Below are 22,644 nucleotides of genomic sequence, written 5' to 3' on the forward strand. Positions count from 1 at the left end.
TTTTCCAGACCAGAGTTATATTGATCAGTGAATGTGTTCATAAACAAGAATACCCCTGATCCTTGGAGCCTTGTTTGTATATTCATTAACCTGCTGATTAGAGCTTTCTGTGCACTTAATTTTCTGTCTCAAATTCTCAAAATCTTTGTAAATAGAAGATTTGGACATGGTTTTTTTTTTTTCTCCAAACAAGTTCAAATTTCCAGGTTCTAACTTGTGCTCATGGATTCTTTGTCTCAGAACAGTGAAGATATTTTCAGTAGACCCAAGAGCTGTATTGCTTCTTCATTTACAAAAGGGAGATCCTGCTTGCCAGGGAATGTCAGTATTTTAGTAGTAGCTGAGCAGAGTCCTTCCATTATGCAGTACTGATTGCTGATAAAGTGTTGATACCTGGATTATTTTGTTGAGTTACTAAAGATGGGAAGATGTAACTGATGTTTATAAAATCATGAAGGCAGTGAATGAGATAAATGCAGAATTGTAATTCCGTGACTCCTACAATGCTAGAACCATGGTGCAAATTCTGGAATTAGGAGGATAGAAATTTTAAGTAGATGGGAGCTTTTTTCCTATCAGGAGTGGTGAACTTTCAGGTTGTGTTGCTCTCACAGCTTCTTGAGACAGATGATACTAGCAAGTTGAAGCAGTGATTGGATAAAATGATGGAAAACAGTTTCACAAGCTGATGCTAGCAGATAGAGAGGGTATTTCTGCCATCTGACTTAAGACAGCTGTGGGTACTGGGAGAGTGTGAGGCCAGTAGTCCACAGATAGTGGCTAGGTTTGTGTTCTGTCCCTTAATGGTATTTCTCCTGCTGCTGTTGGCAAAACACTGGACTAGATCTGGACTAGATGGACCTTAGTTCTGACCCAGTGGGGCATTTCTTTTGTCTTCTCTCAGATTCTCCCATGCATTATCACAGTGTAATACTGCCCTTGCTGTGGCAATAATTTGAACCAGTAGTATAATATTTTCTTCTATATTTGTCTGTGAAAGTCATAGTCTTCACTATAATTCTTCATTACAAAGGTGACTGAAATTGCCAGATTCATCCTATGTTGCTTCATTCTAGAGAGTGCATCTTGCATCCTGCTTTTAATAATGGATCTTTAATTACACTCAAATATTCTGTTATTAATTATTTCGGGTTGGGAATTCTGTATCCTGGACTTGTATCTGCAAGGGATGAATCTGCCACCTTTGCACTCTTCTCACACTTAGACAAATTGTCACATAGTATATGAAGCTGCTTTACTTGTTTTTGTGTTTGTCAGTTTTACTTTTGCACCCCTGCTTCCAGAACTGACCACAGCACTTTATTCATTGAAGGAACCAGGTTACTGATCTATCTTACAGTAATTGGAGTCTTTGTGTGTTCATATTTAATACAATTCATCCTCTTGTCTTAAAATTCTGGCATGCTTGGAGCTATAGTTCAAACTAAAGCATGATGTATATCCCATCTCATTGTGAAGCATGAAGAATGACAATGAGTACATACATTACTTTTACCACAAGGCCTCTCATCTCAGTATTGATAGGTAATGTATAAAGCGTGTGTGTACATAGAGTGTGATGTGTCAAATGTGATTCCAAACTCCTAAGGTAGGTAGCCTTTCCAGGAGAAAGGCTTCTGCACACACACACAAAGTATGTGTACGGAATCTTATCTTGCGCGTTGATCATGGAATTCATTAAAACTAAGGAAACCTCATCTGAATGTAGCAAAGCAGAAGCGTTTAAAGGGATACTGGATGCCCTTGTGCCACTTTTTTTGTAGTGTCGACTTGTGCCCATATGAAATCAGAGCTAGCGCTGTGGGAGGAACTGTGAAATAGATTACGATTCTAACATACAGTCTTTTTTTTGCCCCTAAGGAACGGTGTAGAAGACAGTTGTTTACCATCCTGAAATATCTTCAGCAATTACTTCTAGTAAATAACATTTCCCTGATTGCATCTAATTCCTTTTTCTCTCCTGTCCCAGAGTTCCAACCAGGAGTGCCATGGAAAGGTATACAAAACATTGACCCTGAATCTGACCCCTATGTGACCCCTGGAAGTGTGCTGGGGGGGACAGCCACATCTCCCATTGTAGATACTGACCACCAACTTCTGCGGGACAACACCACAGGTAAAGCAGTGCACATCTGGTCTGTGATTATCAAAGTCTCTGATACTGGGGATTGTTGCAGTGCTGCAGTCATCACAGGCAAACAGTCTGTTGCATTTGTCTGAGAAGGAAGCTGCGTGCCTTTGCAATGTGGCTGGGAGCACCTGAAAGCTTGGCATTGATACAGTTACGGCTCTCTTGAGGTTTAATGGTGTTACAGAAACTCTGTTAACTTGGTCTCCTCTTTCTCTCTCCTTTTCTCTTTGATAGGGTCTAATTCTTCCCTCAACACCTCGCTGCCTTCACCTGGTGCCTGGCCCTACAGTGCCTCTGACAATTCCTTCACCAACGTTCATAGCACTTCAGGTATGCAGGCTTTGAAATTTAGCCAGACAAAGCATTTTTCATTTAGCACTAGTTCATTGTTGTTCCACTTGGAGTGATTAGTCCATCATGTGTAACAGTGACGTGGGAAGATGAACACCACAACTCTGAATATAACCCCCTCCTTCCTCTTCCCCCCACCCTTTATATGCTGAGCATGATTCCATATGGTATGGAATATCCCTTTGCACAGTTGGGGTCAGCTGTCCTGGCTTGTTTCCTCAACTTTTGTGCACCCTCATCCCTCCTGCTGGTGGGAGGATGTGAGAAACAGAAAAAGCCTTGATGCTGTGTAAGCACTGCTCAGCAATATAACTAAATCATCTGTATTTATCCATGCTGTTTGTGATACCTTGTGAAGGCTGACCTAAAACAGAGGCTAGGTGGAGTTAAAGAATAAAGTAGGTATTTATTAAAAGGCCTTAGTGGATACACCTTGGGCACTACCAGAGCCCAGCCAGGGCTACACCCAAGATGAACCCAAAATGGTCACAGAAATGGATGACTGGTCACAAGGTCTCTCACTTTTGTAAGTTCTGGTCCATTAGCATATTAGAGTTAATTGTCCAGTTATAGCTTTAGGTTATGAAGTACAGAATCTGAAAAACACAAAAGCTAAAACCTAAGGCATCATTCCCAGCCCAAATCCAAAACATGGCCCCATACCAGGTACTATGAAGAAAATGGACTCTACCCCAGCCAAAACCAGCATATTATTCAAGTTAAAGAATAGAATAGTAGGAAGAAGCAGATGCAAAAGGAAAGATAAAAACAGTACATGCACAATCTGTTGACATGTCATATTTTTTTAAATATTACCTGCTTATGGATGTATTAGTAAAGGTAAATGATTTGACTTACTTTAGCTTTAGGACATGGGAGTGCTGTGAAGGGAATGTTTTTGCCTTGCCTTTTATAGCGCTCATCATTCCCTGAAATCTGGACAGTGAAGACATTTGCTCCTCTTGCTTTTCTTGGTTGGCCTGTGTATATAAACTTAAATATCTGTCTCAGATCCTTCATAAGAAGGTCTCCACAACTTTCTGATTAAAAATCTGTTTCTGCACACACTTTGCAGTACAGTGCTGGAAATACTTGCTCCAGATGAACCATTTGGATTTTAAGCTTCTTGCAAATGTCAGAATTTTTTCTTGAAGACATCATTGTCTTGATAATTACTTAAAATTGAAGAATTGTATATAAATAACAGAGAACAGAGCTGGGAGCTACATCTGGCTCGAACTTCAGGTTTTTTCATCATACTGAATGAAAGCTGTGTTCAGGCATTACCTCAGCATCTTCACCAAATGTGTTGAAAGTGCTCTTTAGTCCTTATGAAAAACTGAGTTCCTGCCACCCATTTGTGAGCTGACTTTGGTGTGAAGCAGTGTATGCAGCGTTCTAGAGACATAGAAGGTTCCTCTGAGGAAAGGAGTGGCATGTAGCAAATTCCTGCCTTTGCTTAATTTTTGTCTAGCACATGAGAAAGACTGAAGGGATAAAAATAATGAAGTCATACTCAAATTGAGGAAATGAGACCACTGCCACATACCAATTTCTTTGTCTGCTAGACACAAGTCTTTTAACAGTCAGAAAGCCAGTCATCTGAACTGAGAATTTAGAATTCACCTCTCTGTAAAGCAGAGTGTAGTGAAAGCAGGTTTTTAAGCACTTTCAAAGGTTAGTGCTTGTGAAGAATACAGAGATCTAGCTGTAAATTGAAGCATGATTAGAGTTAATTGTCCAGTTATAGCTTTAGGTTATGAAGTACAGAATCTGAAAAACACAAAAGCTAAAACCTAAGGCATCATTCCCAGCCCAAATCCAAAACATGGCCCCATACCAGGTACTATGAAGAAAATGGACTCTACCCCAGCCAAAACCAGCATATTATTCAAGTTAAAGAATACATGCTTATACATGCTGAAAGCTTTATGGTCTTGGTTTCCAGATGTGTTATTTTATGGTGCCCTGGCATATCATAAATCTGTGGTTTTTCACCTTATTTCAAATTACATTCACCACCGTCTGCTGGTGACTGAAGTTAAATGCACACATTTGCACACACGTACATGAGAGTTGTGATTAAGGTAATGTCTGACACAGCCTTTTCCCCCACATGGCCATGTCTCTGGCTGGTTCTTAGTGAAGAACAATGAGGAATTTTCAAGGAATTTTTACTTTTGAAATGTCCCTTGGTGTCAGAAGTTGTGGGAGAATTTGCAATCTGCCTTTTGTAAAAAACTGCTTTAGGCAGAGCTCACAAATATTCATGACCAATAGTGGTGTTTTGGAGACCACTTCTATTTTTCTCTTTTATTGCATTTCTTTATAAAGAGTTCTTGAAACGTGTTAAGGATATCCACTATAGGTCTTCTAATACGCACCTGCCTATTAGTAATGCTCTCTAGTAAAAAAAATGTGCTATCAAGATTGTTTAGAAATCCAGCCATCACACAGCTAAGCAGCCTTCTTTATGCGGCTCTGCTGTGTCAACATTGTGTGAGGTTTGTGTGTTAAGGATATCCCCTATAGGTCTTCTAATAGGCACCTGCCTATTAGTAATATTCTCTAGTAAAAAAAAAAGTGCTATCAAGATTGTTTAGAAATCCAGCCATCACACAGCTAAGCAGCCTTCTTTATGCGGCTCTGCTGTGTCAACATTGTGTGAGGTTTGTGACTCTCAAGAGAGCTTTGATCTTGTAGGGAGGGCATCTCTAGGAGGTAACATTAGCTTAGTAGACCAAGAATGGTGAATGCTCCTTTCAGTGCTCTGCAGGGTTTTTTTTCATGAAGGCTGTTTCATTAAAGGTCAGTAGTGGCAAAGCTTTTAAGAAATTCTCAGATTAAATGTAGTGTGGACATAAAAGTTGCAGTTATCTAATTAATGATGTAACATACTGCAGTCAGCTACATTATCATAAATTATCCTGGTATATTATGGTTTTTTTTTAATCAGCATATATAAAATAAGCAAATATTAACTTACATGTAGCATGGGGGTTTTTTGGTATGATAAATTAACTATTGTATGGTCCTGTGTTTTGCACTTGTCTTCAGTATAAATGCAGTCAAAAGACGTGGTGTGATAGGACAGGTACTTAATCTCACAAGTTTCTCTAATACATACAATTTCTTTAATCTTCTAGCAAAATTCAGTGATTACAAATCAACGTGGTCCCCAGATCCCATAGGACACAATCCCACTCATCTCTCCAACAAGATGTGGAAAAACCATATTTCCTCAAGGAACACTACAGGGCTGCCCCGCCCACCTCCTGGCCTGACCAACCCCAAACCATCATCTCCATGGAACAGCACAGCACCCCGATCGGTCAGGGGCTGGGGGGCACAGGACTCAAGGCTTGGCTCTGGTGAGAACAAATCATCTGGTAGCACCACTGGTCAGACCTGAGCAGTGTATGTTTTACAGCATCAGTGCTGTGGAGGAAAGAAAGTTGCAGCTGTCTGGTAATAGGAAAAAAGAGAGTTTCTTCTTGAAATGGAAATTTGCTGTCAGTTATTGGGGCAGTGCAGGGTGGAATCCCAGGTCCTGCTGCAGGGAATGAGTGAAGAAGGGCTGAGAGCTGCCAGAAGAGAATACCTGCTACATAGGGCCTTTCAAGACTAGATGCTTTCTGTGTGTGAGAAACTCCTCAAAGATAAACTCTAGTAAAATTAATCTTGATGTGAACTGTGAGCAAAGGTGTGGCTTTGTTTTCAGGACTGAAGATTAGGCTTTCATGTTTTAACAGGGCTAGTAATGCTGAGTTTTTCTGAAAGACCTAACTGTAAAGAAAGATGTTTTTTCTTTGTATCAGATCTGTCTTCATTGCTCTGTCTTATAATTTGCAGCATCTGCTTGGAGTGATGGTGGCTCAGTTCGTCCTAGCTACTGGCTGGTTCTTCACAATCTCACTCCACAGGTATTTTCTGTGGTTGTTTCTGGGGACTTGTTTGCTTTAGCAGGGATTTGTGAATTATTCAGTTGTTTCTTTGTGAATAAAATCTGACAAAATCAGATTTGTGAGCATACATAACATATTTCTACTAAAATATGAGCTGCAATCTGACTGTTTTTTCTATTGTAATCTCTTCAGCTAATTTTTAGATGTTCAGGTTTTGCTGTGTGACTGTTAACCCATTTCTTTACTTAAGAGTTACAAAAAAGAATTGAACAGAAATATTTTTCTTAGAAGTGAGGGTAAATTTCATGACTATAATGTGAAATGGTTTATAGCTGTTCTTTGGGATGTTGTCAATAAGAAAATTGATGTAACTGCCAGTTTTCACTTTAGTGTTTCCATAGTGAAACCACAGAATTTTTCCAGCGCTCCTGCCAAAACCAGTCTAGTTAGGTTATTTCTGCAAGTATTCTCAAAACTTACTGCCATTCAGAATGAATTCTGTGGAGATCCTGGTTTCAGCATTCCCAATTAGTATTCAAGGCCTAGGAACAGCTTATATGATTATCAGCAGTACCCTGAGGTCTAGACAGAGAGTCCCCTGTTCAGCCAGATAATTTACCTTGCTTCTACAGTCTGCACAAAAGGGTTGATGTGAAAGGAAAAGCTAAGGTCTCCAGCAGATCACCCAAAATGGTGAGCTGTGCTCCTTTTGTAAAAACCACTGTTTACCTTGATGTGAAGGAAGAAGTGGTGTGAGAAAAAGCACAGTTCTAAGTCTGACTTGTGTAAAATGCTGCTTTAGGAATTAATAAGTGGAAGAAGAATATATTTTGGAGGCGTTTAAGTTAGTAGGAAAGATCATAACCGTCTCCTTACGGATTCTTTCTTTATTGTGGATCAGTACACTAGCGAGAGAAGTGTGAAGGTTCAGATGGATTCATAGACTCATAGGCTTGGAAAGAACAATATGTTCATTTCAAGGTTCTCTGTTTTGACCTTGACCATATTTGTACCACCACACAACTTCCTTTTCCCTCACTTGAAGCTGTGTTATAAAATAGGGAGGAAAGAAGGAAGAAAGTAGCACTTCCTTAAGTATTTGCACATACGGATCCCATTTGTATGTCACGTCTCTGTGGCACACCAGGAATGGAATCTGTCTGTACAGAACACCTGGGAGAACAGCTGTTACTGGAGGTAAGTAACAAGCTGTTACTGCTGGAGAAGGAATGTAAGCAACAACTGCTGTGAAAACATTAGTTCAGATGGAATGAACATTGGTGGGTTTGGCAGCAAAATCACTGACTCTTTCTGTCACTGTTTCATAAACCACAAAGACAAAGAAGCACTAAAATAAATTTTTAAAAATTTCATTGTAGAGATATTTCCGGTTTTGCAAAAACCTTTTAAAAAGTAGTTTATGTACATTCTGCTGAAATCAGAGAGCTGGAGACTAAGACATTTTGGTTCCTTTGGTAGAAATTCTGATGACTGAAGATGGTGAGAAGTACAAGTTATGTTTCATTACTGGAAAAGCTGTCAGCGTAAGGATAGTGACAGTGTAAGAAACTCAGTGAAAGAGGGAAGACTGGACTCAAGCTGTAAACGAACAGGAAAGATAATTTAGATTATTCCATACTAAAGCAAACTCCATGTAACTGTGAGAAGTCAAGGCATACCAGTTCCTGTTTGAAAATCAGCTTCTGTCACCTTTGCTTTCTTCCCACTGCTTTAATCTCTTTTTCTTTCTGAGAGCAGCGTATTTTTCAATTACTGTGACGAAGTCAGGATGTATGTTGGAGTAATAATTACAAATATCTGTTTCATCCTGACTGTTCTTCCTCAGATTGATGGGTCAACCTTGAGGACGATCTGCATGCAGCATGGCCCACTGCTGACATTCCATCTGAACCTGACCCAGGGCACCGCCCTCATCCGATATAACACCAAACAGGAGGCGGCCAAGGCCCAGACTGCACTGCACATGTAAGCAAGCTTTTGAGACAAAAATCTTTAAGGATGTGGGATTGGTGGTGTAAGCCACTCAACCCAGTGAAATTTTTAAAATTTTACTGGTCTTCTGAATTCCAAAGGCTTTTAACCTGCTCTTCATCTCTTTTGTTTGAAAGGTGGCATAGGTGCATTTAGCTACGTGGTATAGGCACTTTTATTGCTCTTGGTGTTAATGTTCAGAACCTGAGTTTAAATTTATTAAGATTTTGTTCAGGCACAACTTAATGTTGGGGCAAGGGGGTTGGGGTGTTTTTGTTTTGGTTTTTCGCTGTATAAAATTGAAGTTTTTTGTTTTGAGTGAGTTTCACTGTCAAAAACAGCTGAAGTTTTCCATGTCCACTCCATTGTAGCAACGTAGCCGATACCTCCTTTGGTTTGGGCACCTATTAGTGTTGTTCCTGTGCTTTCTGAATCCCTTGCCCTTACCTTTTGGCTCTAACTAATTTGTTTTCCTTATGTGTGCCTTGCCCTTTAGGTGTGTGTTGGGAAACACTACCATCCTGGCTGAGTTTGCCACAGATGAAGAGGTTAGTCGCTTTTTGGCACAAGCTCAGCCCCCTACACCTGCAGCAACCCCGAGTGCACCTGCAGCGGGCTGGCAATCCCTGGAGACAGGACAGAACCAGACAGATCCAGTTGGACCTGCTTTGAATCTCTTTGGTGGGTCAACAGGGCTTGGGCAGTGGAGCAGTGGTGGCGGCGGCGGCAGCAGTGGGGGTGATCTCACTGGCGCTTCATTGTGGGGGCCCCCAAACTATTCTTCAAGCTTGTGGGGGGTCCCAAGCGTAGAGGATCCACACCGAATGGGCAGCCCTGCTCCCTTACTACCTGGAGACCTTCTGGGAGGAGGGTCGGATTCAATCTGAACTTAGAACTTTCAACTCTGACCTCGTGACCTTTTTTGGAACAGCAGCAGCACTAACTTGACCTTTTTCGTTTTTTTCAACTTGCAATAAATACATTTATAAAAGGAAAAAAGAAAACGGAGAAAGAAAAAAAGGTGGGTCATTGACAGACTGTCTGAGCACATAGTTGCCTCCCTTATATAACTTCAGTTTTTTCGTTTGGAATATGAATCCAAAAAGAGAACATATCACTCTTGAAATACTTGAATCGTGAACGCCAACTTAGAAAGACAATGTGAAGCAAGTACACATACCATTTAAATTTAAACAGAAAAAATTAAAAAAATTAGTTTCTAGTTTTTCACTTTTTCATGTTATACGGAAGTTGTTGCTAAGAAACATATATACTGAAAAAATAGCTTTTTAACTTTGTTTGCACTGGGTGTGTTTCCGTCCTTAGGTCTACCATGTTGGGTTGGGGTTGGGAAGGGGTTCAAAAGAATAAGGGGGGGAGGGAAAGACTTGACGGAGCCTCACTTTAAAAACAAAAATAAAAACAAAAAAAATCTTGAAAAAAAAAATTAAAAATTAAAAACCCACAAAAAAAAAAAAAAAAACAAAACCGAAAAAAACAAACAAAACAAAAAAACCAACACTTTGTGATTGGCTGGTTGATAAGTACCAGTGTGTTCTGGCACATGTAACTGCCCACGTGTGCTTGTTTCTGTGTGAGTGCGTGTGCACATGTTTGTGTGTGTGCGTTTTTTTCTCTATATATATAATCTTGAAACGCTGCATTGCTGATGGTCTACGGGCTGGCCGGCCATCTGCATGTCTTGATTCTGAAAGCAAGACAGGCATGGTGGAGTCCCTGTGGCTGAAGCGGAATCCAGTTGGGCTGGATTAAAATTTGCCAGTAGGTTTTTTAAATTCGTTTTAGCAGGGTGCTATCTCAAATCTGCAGATCATACAGGTGGATAGTTGCTTCCTAGCCCTTGTTCTAACCCTGTGGTAGAGCAGAACACTGCCATATCCAAAGGATTTGGTGAGAGGGGAAACAATGTTGTCTTTTGAGTAACAGTATCTTTATTTGTGTCTGCATGTGGGTTTTTTGTACGGAATGAACCCTTGAGTGTTTGTTATAATGCAAGCCATTTATTTCTTCCAACAAGGGGAAGAGAGGAGGAAAGAAGACATTGCCATTTTTTGTGCAGATAGACAAATGTTGTTTTTCAGTCTCTTGCAAACTTCAGTACCTTTAAGAAAAAGTGTTTCTTTTCTCCCCCAAACCAAAATAAGCACCTGTACTCATTCTAGAGGAATCCATCAAAAGCTTGAAAATCCAGCCCAACCAAAATAGCCTTTTAGTTGATTTACTGCTTCTATTAAAACTGACAAAAAACTAAATGGTGTCAGCAAAGTGCCGGCCAGCCTGCCTCATCTCCTGAAAGCACATGCAGCTAACTCCTTCCTGCGTCCTTCATGGTGAGCGTTACCTGTGCCAGGCCTTGGTGTCATTACAGCGCCAGACCATCACTGACAGAAACGTTTACTTACGAATGTTCTTAAACCAGTGTGTACTTCAAAGGTTTCCTTTTGTTTCTCTGTGTTGTGTTTTTTCCTGTGTACGTGGTTTTGCTTAGGGAGGTATATAACTAGCAAAGACTTTTTTTTTTTAAAGAAGTATTGCACCTTTTTGTTTTTTTGTTTTTACTTTTTTCTGTACTGTTGCTTTTTAATTTCTGTATTTAAGGAAAGGTTTGGGGTTTTTTAGCATCAGTGTAGTAATACTCTGGGCAGGATAGGGGTGACCTATAATCCACAGTGATAGCCAGTGTGTGCGTGCATGTGTGCGCTGGGAACAAAACTTTTAAGACCTGTTGTGAAAAGAGTTGTAGCAGACTTGAAGGAACATCCCTTGACACAGAGCAGGAAGCTTTTTGTGGGGGTGGGGTCGGGGCAAGAGGGAAGAGAGATGCCGGTACTTTTTCCATAAGTGCTAGGACTTCCATGCAGCATTGTCCAGCTGTTACACTGTCTAACAAAGTGCCGACCTTCTGTACCAGCACATACCTGTCCATTCCAGCCCTCCGAGGGAGCAGTGCTTTATCACCTGGCGGAGGGGGGCAGATAGGGGAGTCTGTTTCTTCAGCCTTTTCATTGAAGGATATGACCATGTCTAATGCATTTAACTCATGGGTTTGGTGGGCAGAAGCAAAAACAGATGCAAGTCATGGGGGGAAGTTGGTGCACGCGTGTGTGTGTGCGTGTGTGTGTGTATGCCTGTGTGCTGGGGGTGGGAGGGAAGGGCTAGGGAATTACATGGCTGTTTAATTTAATTTGCCCTTTCTGTGTAAGCCCCAATGTCACAAGGAAGACTGACTGAGGGAAATGCTGCATATACACATGCCTGTAGATTTGTATGCAAAGCGTTATTTGGTAAAAAAGTATGAGTAGGTTTGTATTTGTTTAGCAAACTGGAGTATGCAGCATACTCTGGCCCCTTTGGAAACTACTTTCCTGTCGTGTCTCCTCCATCTATCCCACCATGCACAAAGAAACAAAATGCTCTCTTTCAGCTCCTGCTAGCTGTCTAGTAACCCTCGCATTCAGGCACCTGTACAGCTTTGTTTCTGCTCAAAGACCAAGCACGCTCGGACACGCAGAGCAGGTTCTTAAAAGTCCTGTGCCAGCAGTACTTCCTAGTGAAGCACCTTTGGCCTGAGCAAGCCAGTGTCTGTTCTGTCACATGATTTGCTATACATGCTGGTTCATTGCTGTGTTCCACCCTCACTTCTCTCTCCCAACCTGCCCTAAGGTCCCTTTTCCTGCACTTTGGGCTAGTTGACTTCATTGCGATACTACGGTGAAAGCCGGGTGCTAGAGCCCCTCTTGTTTACAAGACATAATGAGGGATTTGAAATATTTAAAAAGAAAAGCTAAATTGTTCTTCCATTGTAAGCTTAAAGGGAAAAAATTAAAATGTAAAAAAAAAAAAAAAAAAAAAAAAAAAAGACCAAAAAGTGCATATATATATTTTAGATGAAGACTAACTCTGGGAGCATTTAACAGTGTTTTTGTTTTTATTTTAACATTTTATTTTCCTGCTTTAAATTTGCAAGCATTCTCAGGAATTCTAGGGTAGGAAGCCAGTTTTTTGAAGATGGTTTATTTAACCTTATCCTAGATAGATGGCTGTTTCTTGTTGATAAACTTTTACAAGTTCCTGAATCTTCAAAATGTTTGAAAGTTTTTACTTTAAAATAAAAATGCTAAAAAAAAAAAAAATAAAAAGAAAAAGAAAAAAAGAAAAAATCTCCAAATGTTACTGTCAAGCAAGGGATCAAGAATTTTAAAGACTTTCTAAATTAAGATACATTAAGAAAGCTTCTCAATATCAGCAACAGGAATTCATTGCAATCTTAAACAATTTGTGGGAGAAGGGTTATCATTTATTGTGCTTTGTTACTCATGCAGACGTGTGCAGTTGCATGGAGAAGAGAAGTGTGTGAATGGAAACCTACTATTCCCTCTCGATTGAAATTAAATTAAAATATTCTTCCAAGCACCTTTTTGAAGCAGAGTGAAAGTATAAACCTTATTAAAATGCAGTAGAGTTTAACTGAAAGAATCCTCGATTAGGACAATTAGCAGGAAATACACGATGGTGCTTCTTTGAACCACTTCTGAGCAGTGCTAAAGAAAACCAGTGCTGACAGAATACTCAGTAATGAAGTAGTTCTATTAACCTGCCTTTTTCAGTACAGAAAAAAAATATGGAAAAACTCCACAAAAATGTACATTGGAAATCAACTTCCCTGTTTTCAGCTACTTGGTCAGTTGAATTCCCCACTTGGAGATTTGCTGCTTGCTTTTCTTCATCCACCGCACCTCCCAGTCTTTCTGTTTCATTTTATATGAGGGAAATAGCTGTTAAACTCCTCTGTTCACCCTGTTGCTGCTGGCTGTCAGGGCTTACAGTCTTGAACTTAAGAGTTCAGTGTTGGGATGGCCAACTTCTGCCTCCCAGCTCTAGGGGTCAGGGGCTTACTGCGCCTGAAACGGCTCGGCTCAAACCACAAAAACCGCGCTAGTGCCTTGTTACATGCACCCACATGCCCTACAGTAGGGGAGGGGAGGGAAGACGAGGCAGAGTGAGGCAGTGTAGCCACTCCATGGAAATAGATGTGCCCATTCTTAAGGGAAGAAGAGCATGCCGCGTGAGCAAGTCGTGCAATGAGTTACTTAATAGTAATTGAGATAAGTTGTTGTTATTATTATTAATAAAAGAAATCAGATGCCAAATTCTGTCTTTCTCATAGCAGCTGCCCAGTGTTTTCATGTTGTGCTGCGTGTGCATGTGAGTCTATTGAAAATAATCAGTAGTAATAATAATGTGCTTCAAAAATCCTGTCGTGGGCCAGTAGAAGGAGGGTTTACTTAGAAAGTTTAGGTTTCTATTTTATTTTATTTTATTGGGTTTTTTTAATGAGAAAATGAGTGCTTTGCCAGAAGCTGTGTTTTATCAAATTAGCAGTGTCCTAAAAGAGAGGAAACCATAGCATTTAGTCAAAAAAGCTGACAGACTTGACATTCACTTGGAAGTGGATTGTGACTGACTGCTGAAGGGTTGACAGTCATAAGTTTCATCAGTCTGCTGGGTCCAAACCTATTGTAGTACAGCAGTCTGCTCCTCGTTTTCTGAATGTGCATCCTGTAAGTGTTAGTGACTGTCTCCTCAGTGACAGTTTCCCTACATTATCAAAGTAACATTAATCTATATTCCAGCTAAGGTTGACAGATCTGTGTGGCTTAGTCACGGCACTCCCAACCATTACACGTGCTGTCTGAGAATTGTGCTAATCAGACTCAGCTGCTGGGGACACCCATTGCTTAATGCTGTAATATTTCTGTTACCATTTGAGCTCCTAACAGCAAAAAGTCAGCAGGAATTGATGTTAGGGTATTTCTGGGCTTTTACAAAACTGTTCTCAGGAGGGAGTCATTGGCAGCATCTTGTTTAAACATGTTGGCAAGGTAGGGAGAAGAGGCTGGGGAGAGCACAGCTTGGAATAGACTAAAGGCATCTCTTTCCAGATAAAAATCCAGCCACTTTGCTTACCCTATCTTGCAGTGTCTATAAAGCTGAGAGCTTTTAATCTGTTTGATAATTCTTTGCTCCATTTGAGGATTTTGTCTTAGCAGTGACAGCAGAGTCTAGCAAGAAAACAAAGTGTCATACAGCTCAGAAACCTGCGTTTAGACTTCTGACATTTGCTTTGGAATACTTACCATCTTTTCCCAGTGTTTTTAAGTTTCTACCTGGACACTTGCCTGGCAGTCTTGAGAGTGGGGTTTTTATTGGTTTGGGGTTTTTTTACAATCACAGGGTGTCAGGTTTTTCTTATATATGTTTTTTTTTTGTGCTTCACATTAAGTGGCTTTTGTAATGAGTAAGAATGTCAAGCCAAGTACGTTTTTACCTTTGCAATATAGACAGGTTGTTTTCAAAAAGCTGGGTGGGATTACCACCTCAATGATTAAATAACCATTAAAAATTTTTATTAAGTTGGCCTCTTTTTCTATTTTTACCATGAAGTTTCTAAGCATTTATTCCTTAGAACCTTTGTCCTATTTTTTTCTCCTTAAAAATGCTGCCACATCTTCCACTGTGTCCTAATAGTGCATCCAAATAGTACTGTAGTTTTTTGGGGGGAAATTTTGGTTAGGTTGGGTTTTTTGCTTCATTATTAAGATGTAGCTCTTAAGTTTCTTATTTTGTTTGTGCATATTGTTTTCCTATGGACTTTAACGAGGAGCACTGTTTGTATATCTGAGGTACCTAGATTTGAAAAGCCTGGTCAATGAAATGAGCTGGATCAGGGTTAACATAGCAGATGAGGACCTGTTGTGTTTCCAGTGTGTGTTGCATATAATGCCTTCACTGTAAATCATGTGACCTTAGTATCTAGGTTCTCAAATGGATTGAAATGCAGGTTTTGTGGGGGCTGGTTAACATCTCAGGATAATAGTCCTGACTGAGTAGAAGGTAGGGTTGCTTTTTTTTTTTCTCAAGATGTAAAGTTCCCTTAACAGAAGCAGCTTTCTTAATTGTAAATATGCATGCATGCTTTGTGGGCAGGAAAGTAATACCAAGACAACTACGTTGAAATTAATTTTAAAAACCAAAACACAATAAACAAATGCTGTTGATGTGCAACTTTGGTCCTGAATCTGAAGCAACATACACAGAATCTGTTGGTTTGTCTAAATTGATTTTGCACACAATATCATTTCAGTTCTGTTGTTTATTTGCCACTGCTTTGCAGTTTTAGGAACTGATATTGTTAGATGATGTGGTCATTCCCGCTGTGATCAAAATACAGAGATCTAAAACCCAAACTCTTTCTTCCCCTTTATCTCCAGTACTAGACTTCCACCTGTGGCAGAAGGATGGTAACAGTAATGGGGAGAAATACGTGAAGTTTCCCAGTGTAGACAGAGTTGGTACTCCCTGTTGTCCTCAATTCACATCCAAACCTAAACCACAAAGCAACCATTAGGCTGTAGTAGACCTGTTGGTTGGACTGAATGACAGGAGCCAAACTGGAGATTTTTAGCAGCGGTGCCTAGTCCATGTCCTTCACAATGTTCTGCATAAGTGTCCCATCACTGTAAATACCAGTGTTGCTGAATTTTACCAAAGTTCCCTTGCAGTAGATAATAGGAAACAGGTCCATTTTGTAGTGACTCATCAAGCAGAGCTTTGCCTACAATAGACTTTAAGGGTCTGTCTACATTGCTGTCAAAATTGAGTCAGGGTCCTGTTTAAAATTATAGCGCTCTATTTTGTGGTGTTACGTGACCTTAAACTTTGTGATGTAGTAACTGTAGCTTCTGATCCTTGTGTGAAAAGTGATTTAAGGTTTCATCTGTGCTACAAAAAGCTCCTGGTGGGTTGGAGCCTACTCTTAAAACTTGTCAGGCCACAATAGATGCAGTTTCATCTGTAGCGCGCAGCAGGCAACATCTGCATTGACTGTTTGCCTGCACATTGCTTTCCATCGAGCTATGCAGGAAAGCTTTTCTCTAGAAGTCTCCCAGAGTCCTAGCAAGCTTCTAGCAAATCAAGTGCCCTCTGCAAAAGAGCCTTTTTTGCCCTGTTTGTGTGATAGTTGGGACTGGTGACATTCAGCAGTGTTAGGGTTCCAGTAAATTTTGTAGTGAGAAAGGGAGTTTTTTGACTTGGTTCTGGCAGCCTTTCTGTAAAGTAGTACAGAGCACTCCAGGGAAAAAGAACAAAAAAAGGGAAGAATGCATTGTGCCAGCCAGCGTTAAGTATTGAAGTATTTTAGCAGCAAACATTCTTGACTGTGGTGGTCAGAGGGGAAGAGAGCGGAGTGCGCAATACAAGGAGGCCGTGTTCGGCAAGCAATGTTTCCTTGAGCACTGAATGCCTCTTCTTGGCTGTTAGTGTATGTTGTTACCTTTGCAGAACTAACTTCCTCATTTTTTTATGTTTGTTTTTATTAATTGAGACAAGGTGGAAGCTCCTCCTGTTTCAGATGAAACACAACCAACCATAAGTGATCATTTTCTTCATCAATTTCTGTTGAGGTTGCACAGCTTGTTAGGATAGCTGTTTTAGTGACATAGTTATGACATTATGTGCTTTCTTTCCCATCCCTGCCAGATCTGGCTTACCCTTTCTATATAAGGCGCTGTGTGGGTTTTTTTGTTTTGTTTTGGGGACATGCGGAAAAGAAGCAAAATGAAGTGAAAATGCAAGCCAAGGTAGAACAGCCTTACTTTAGGGGGTAGCCTTACAACAGAGCTTTATAGTGAGTGTGCTGTATTCCAAAATATGTAAGCCAAAAACAAAAAAAAAAGCATTCATTTATGCAAAAAAAATTTAAAAGAGGTGTTTGAAGACTTCTTTAATATGTACCTTCTAAAGGTGGAGTAAGGTCTCACCAAGTGATATGTTATTGTGATACTTCTTTCTGGGTCAGTAGGAATGGGTCGGGGTATAAGCGCTTAACGTTTCCTCCTATGTTTTTACAAGCAGTAAGTTAAATGTGGTATTTATGAATGTGCCTTTGTGAGTATAGTGACTGTCTAATTGAGGAGACCGCTTGGGCTAGAGGGGAGACAAGGGTCAATTCATTCTTTCAAGAGGTCAGACATTGAGATTGCAGCCCACTGGTCCCTTTTGACAAGCAGCATCATTGGCTGGTCTCTACACTGCACAATACGTATTCATATGTGGTAGAGATTGGGGTGGGGGGTGCGAAGGGATGTCATGTGATGCACACAGAAGCTGTTGATAGTTTTAGGCTAGTCTGCGTTGCAGGTTGAGTTTGTATATGTATTATGTGGCTTCTCTTTATGTTTGTATGCATGAGTGTGAGTGTGTGTGGCTTTGGTTTTTTGTAAGCACTGGAGAATTTGAACACAGTGATGTTTGAGACAAATTTATACATGTAGAGAAGATGATGTTTTGTAGCTTCTGTTAAATAGTGGGTGCAGGCACACTTTTACCCTCTCTGCCCATGTCCTGATAAGCAAAACAGGAATTTTTTTTTTCAACCCTTCAACTTCCAGCACACTTAACGTTGCCATTTAAATGAACAGGGTATTACACAAGAAGAAAAAAAAAGTTTTTGAAATGGTAAGGTAGAAGTGTTTAAAAGGAAAAAAAATCTGAAGTAATTTTTTGTTTCTTCAAAGCTGTTTGTAGCTAAACATGGGAATCTGCAGTGTCTCCTTCCATTTGTTTTTTTTTTTCCTTAATAATTCACCTCTTCGTCCCACCCAAAACATGAGGTGTACGAGATCAAGAGCTGTTGTTGTAGCGCTTTGTAATTCCCACCCTGAAAAGAAACTCCAGTGGGATCCCTCAGCTCTATTCAGGAAGACAAAGAGAGGAGAGACTCTGCAGTTTTCTTTGCTTCGCTCTCATTCCTCTCTAATGGCCTTGAAATGTATTATTATGCAAATGTGAATTTTGATACTGAACTTAAGAAGAGGTTGTTTGTTCTTTTTTCAAAAAAAAAAAAAAAAGGTCCCATATGTGGTCAGCATTGCTTCTTTATTTTGTAAGTGAATTGTAAACTATGCATTCTGCAAAGGGGGTGTAGGGGACAAAGATACTTTGCTAAACTGTTTGGGAGTTTCTGTGTCCATGGCATATCCATTATAGTTTGGGGAAGTGGGGAAGTGATAACTTTGAATTAAGAAGGAATTGATAAGAACCTTTCTTTTGTCAGAAGCTGGCCAATGGATAACTGGGCAGAGGTTTGAATTACCAATGTTGGCTGCAAAAACAAAATCAGCTCTCAGCCTTTCCCAGGGTGAATTCAGCCACACAGTGTTAACCCAGGGCCTGAAGGGTGAATGGGACACCTGGTCTACCTGGAGAATATCCACCAGCTCCTGTGCTCTGGCCCTTGTTAAGCTCAGGAAACCCACTGCCACAGGCACTGGGTTTTTTTGATTTACTACTCGTTTTCCATTTCAGCAGTCCTTGTGCTCTTCCAGGAGAGTTGGAATGTGGCTAGTCCTTGATATCCATGCTTCCTTATCCCTAACATTTTCTTTGCTGCTGTTTCTAGTACTCTTCATACAGTGACAGAGGAGCTGTGGGCAGGATGGTGGAGACAGTACTTTTTTCTAGTGCTGATCAAAGCCAAGCTATGAGGACTGTGTATTTTCAACAGCAGCAGCTACTGGTGTTTTGTTGTCTGGTGTTGCTACCAGTGACTTAGCACTAATGGTAACAGTATGTGAAATTTTAGGGAAAGTAGACTGATATGTATACCAGGTCCCCTCTATTTAAAAGGAGCCATCCTATTTTTATTAAAAGGTGGCAACATAATGGTCATTAAAAAGGATTTACTTCCTCACATCTCCAAAATGTAATCATTGTGAATTACGTGCATTCCTTGAAGCTTGCTGAGCTTCCAGGAAGAGTCTCCTCAGAAAAAACGTAGATCTCACTGCTCTCTCCAACATTATAATAGGGACCTTTTGACTTGACTTTTTCCTTTGTCCATGGTGAACCATGGTACTGGCATTATCTTGGGTGAAATATCATAAACTGAGAGATTATCCTGCCTGTATTCAGTGTTTTCATGCAGCAATTTTATTTTTGTTGACATTCACAGTACTGTAATAAGTAACAGACTTGATGATCACTCTCGCATCTGTGCCTGTGTTGCAGATGTGATCTTATCAGGGTTCCACTCTGTCAGAATGCCTTTAAAAAAAAAAAAACAAAACAAAAAAAAATCAGAAGCTTAAACTCATTCACAAAAATACCTCGTGGTACATTTTCCCTTCTGATGTAACCTTTTAAATCTTAGTTTTTCTTCTAAACTTGATGGGCTTTTATTTTCATCTGTTATCTCCTTTGTAAAAATATATTTGAACTGGTGGTTTTGAGCATAGGTTTGGGAAGCCTGAAACTCCTGAATTTTAACATTGGCCATTACTCTTCCCTTGCCTTGGGCAAGTCATTTAACTACTTTGCCTTTGTTTTTTCACCTGTAAAGCGGGGTTGTTAATAATACTTACCTACCTCACAGGGGTTTTGTGAGGATCAACTAGTAATGTTTGTTAAGTGCTTTAAAGAAAAAAGCATGATAGAAGTATTATGAGGTTTTCACAGCAAGATCACTAGTTCTTTTTACATTGTTTGCTTGTGTGGAAGGAGATAACCCTTTTGATTTTTTTAATTATTGAGTCCATTAGACACTCAGATCGTAAATGATAGAAGTTGATAGAGATTCAGTTACTCATACTCTTGAGTCTTTATGCCTGTTTCCATCTTCTTCTTCTCTTCTTTATGTAGTTATGCCAGTGTTGCTACAGGTCACATGTCTCCAGTACTTTTAGGTAAGCTTCAACATTGAAGTACTTTGAGCTTGCTGCTTCTTTCACCAGACCACCAAATCAGAAAAAGTTTGTGTACTTCTCCCTGCCATTAAAAGGCAGTTTTGGTAATGTCATCCTTCAAGTATACACATCTTTTCCTGCCATCAGGAAGGGGAGGTGGTGGTGTGTAGTTCCAGAGAGGGACTGTAAGATGAAGAACCTGGCCACTTTATGCTGCTGCTCCAGGGATGAAGGGCAGAGTAGCTTCCTGTGTCCTTCCCTGAGTTAATTTCAGTGTGTTACCAGTCACACTTCAAATGCAGTGTCTCTTCTTGTCCACAATATACAGAAGCCATCACCTGCCAATAGAACGTAGGAACAGAGGGAATGATAGTAGATGCTGCTTGTGTATATGCCTTACAACTCTCCCAAAATGTCTCTGGGAGGGTGGTGGGGGATGAGGTCTTCATTGGGTAAATCCCACAGCCGTCAGGGAACCTCTGCGACTTGCTCCCCTCTTAATCACTTGGTCCCTGTTTCTTCTTTCTTGGATGTGCGTCTCAGGGATGTGCATATGAGCCCATGCCTCTTGGAATTTGTCGTTTGAAATATCAAGAACATGGTTTCTTTACCTGAAACCCTTCTGTCTGACACTCCCTAGTCCTCTCTGTCCTGTGTTGCTCCCCGTGGCCTTAGGAGCATCTCTCCACTGTTGCCCTACGCCACCCTCTCCATCTCTGCCAGTAATCAAGGTGAAGTGTATACAGTGATTCTGCAGAGAAAGAAACTGAAGTGATGCAAGTGCACCTGTGGGATTTACACACAGAGGTATCTTGGTTGTCTGCCACATCTGCTCTAAAGCCTGCAGAACATCTGATGCGTAGTGCTTTTTCTTTCTCATCTAGAAAGCAGAACAAACAGCAGTATAAATCTGCTTATGGTAATTCTGTAATGTTTACTTTTAACTAAATGCTAAGTATTGTCCTCAAAGAACCAAAAAAAACACCCACCTTCTAACAAAAATAACCAAATGTAATCTTCCTGGGTGCGGGAGAGGAAAGGGGAGGAGGAAAAGCAGTGGCAGGGGAGCGTTCTGGTCTATTTTCATCTCCGCTGCTCGGCTGGAGATGTGAAATGCTGCTTTTGAGTTCCACAAACATAAGGGATTATGTTTACAAAGGTAAATGCCTTCTACCTGTTCAGGAAACTGGCTACTGGTGGGCATCGGGAGTTTCTCTTCATTGCAGACAAGTAATAGGAGAAGGGTGTGTCTGGAAGAGGAATGGAGAAACAGATTCATTTCATCTAGTCTTCTTGGTAAAATGATGCCCCCTTCTTCTCTCCGTATGGAATGGAGGGATGAGGTGGTTGAATAGAAAATCATTGATGTCCAATATGGCTGGATTAGAAAAGGCAGCTTTTCTACTTTGCACATAAATAGGTAACAGGAAGGTACAGCTAAAGTCCTCTTGCCTGAAACACTGTCCCCCAGAAGCAGACATTGTAATAATAAAAATAGTGGCTGTGTGTATATTGATGCTATTTGCAAGTTACCTGTAAGTGTTTATTTTTTTTCTTATACTTGAAATGGCTTCCTTTACTAAACTCTTACCATAGTTCTGGTTTCTCCCCTCTTTCTATAGTGTGCAGTAAGGAAAATTACAGGACAAATGGGGAGAATGTAGAGGAGATGACGCAATGTCTTGCATATCCAGGTTTCATCTTAATTTCCATCCCATATTCTCAGAAATGTTTGAACTTCCTAAGGGTTTTCCATGGACACAGAAACTCAGCACTTTAGAAGGTGCTCTTGTAAGGCTGGCTGCCCCCTTTTCCTCCTTTTCTATATTTTTATTTTACTTTTAGTATAGTGGTACTTAAGATCACTGGTTCACTTAAAAAGAAAAAAAAACCAATAAAATGTTTAAACTCTACTAATGTACAAATAAGCTGAAATGTTGCATTTTATGTGTATTTTTGCCATAGCAGGTACTGTATTTCTCATGCTGGATTTAGAAAAAAAAAAAAAAAAAGGAAAAAAAGAAAAAAAACAAACAAAAGGGTGACGTTTTATTGGAGTGTGACAAGTTAAGAGTAATAAAGAATTAAGTCGTCGTCATTTCATTGAAACTGAGAGATGGTGTAATACTTATATATAAGTTTTCTGAAGGTTTTTTTTGGGCTTTTAAACAGCTTTTTTGGTTTTTTGTTTTCTTCATTTTGTTTTTTTCTTTTTGGTTTGTTTTTTTGTTTTGTTTTGTTCTTTTTTTTTTTTTTTTTTGAAAGATATGATTGTATTATGTGCAACTCAGTTGCTTACATTATAACTACAAACTATTTTTGGGTTCCTGGAAAAAAAAGAAAAAAAAAATACTAATAAATGTGTTTGGCTGCTAAGCATTTAAAGCTCGTGTTTTGTGCACGTTTTTGTGTCCCTCGGCCGTGTCGCGTCCCTCGGGCCGCCTTGGCCTCCGGGCGCGGGGGGGCGCCGGGCCCGCCGTGG

General features: G+C 40.2%; 1 protein-coding gene across 12 annotated transcripts in view; it reads left to right on the top strand.

Annotated features, from left to right (window-relative positions):
* TNRC6B (trinucleotide repeat containing adaptor 6B) overlaps nt 1-22,547 on the top strand; it is a 138,046-nt gene extending 115,499 nt beyond the window's left edge. For 11 of the 12 annotated variants that reach the window (XM_041481396.1, XM_041481387.1, XM_041481393.1 and 8 more), the window contains 6 exons: nt 1,991-2,137; nt 2,387-2,482; nt 5,650-5,874; nt 6,356-6,426; nt 8,255-8,394; nt 8,897-22,547. In XM_041481396.1, coding sequence (XP_041337330.1) covers nt 1,991-2,137; nt 2,387-2,482; nt 5,650-5,874; nt 6,356-6,426; nt 8,255-8,394; nt 8,897-9,287 — 1,070 coding nt within the window. In that variant the 3' untranslated portion in view covers nt 9,288-22,547. The remainder of the gene's footprint in view (nt 1-1,990; nt 2,138-2,386; nt 2,483-5,649; nt 5,875-6,355; nt 6,427-8,254; nt 8,395-8,896) is intronic. The other variant, XM_041481398.1, reaches the window with a different exon arrangement.
* Nucleotides 22,548-22,644: the final 97 nt, after the last annotated feature.

The sequence above is a fragment of the Pyrgilauda ruficollis genome, unplaced genomic scaffold (genome assembly GCF_017590135.1).
Source record: "Pyrgilauda ruficollis isolate IOZ18807 unplaced genomic scaffold, ASM1759013v1 scaffold56, whole genome shotgun sequence".
NCBI lineage: Eukaryota > Metazoa > Chordata > Aves > Passeriformes > Passeridae > Pyrgilauda > Pyrgilauda ruficollis.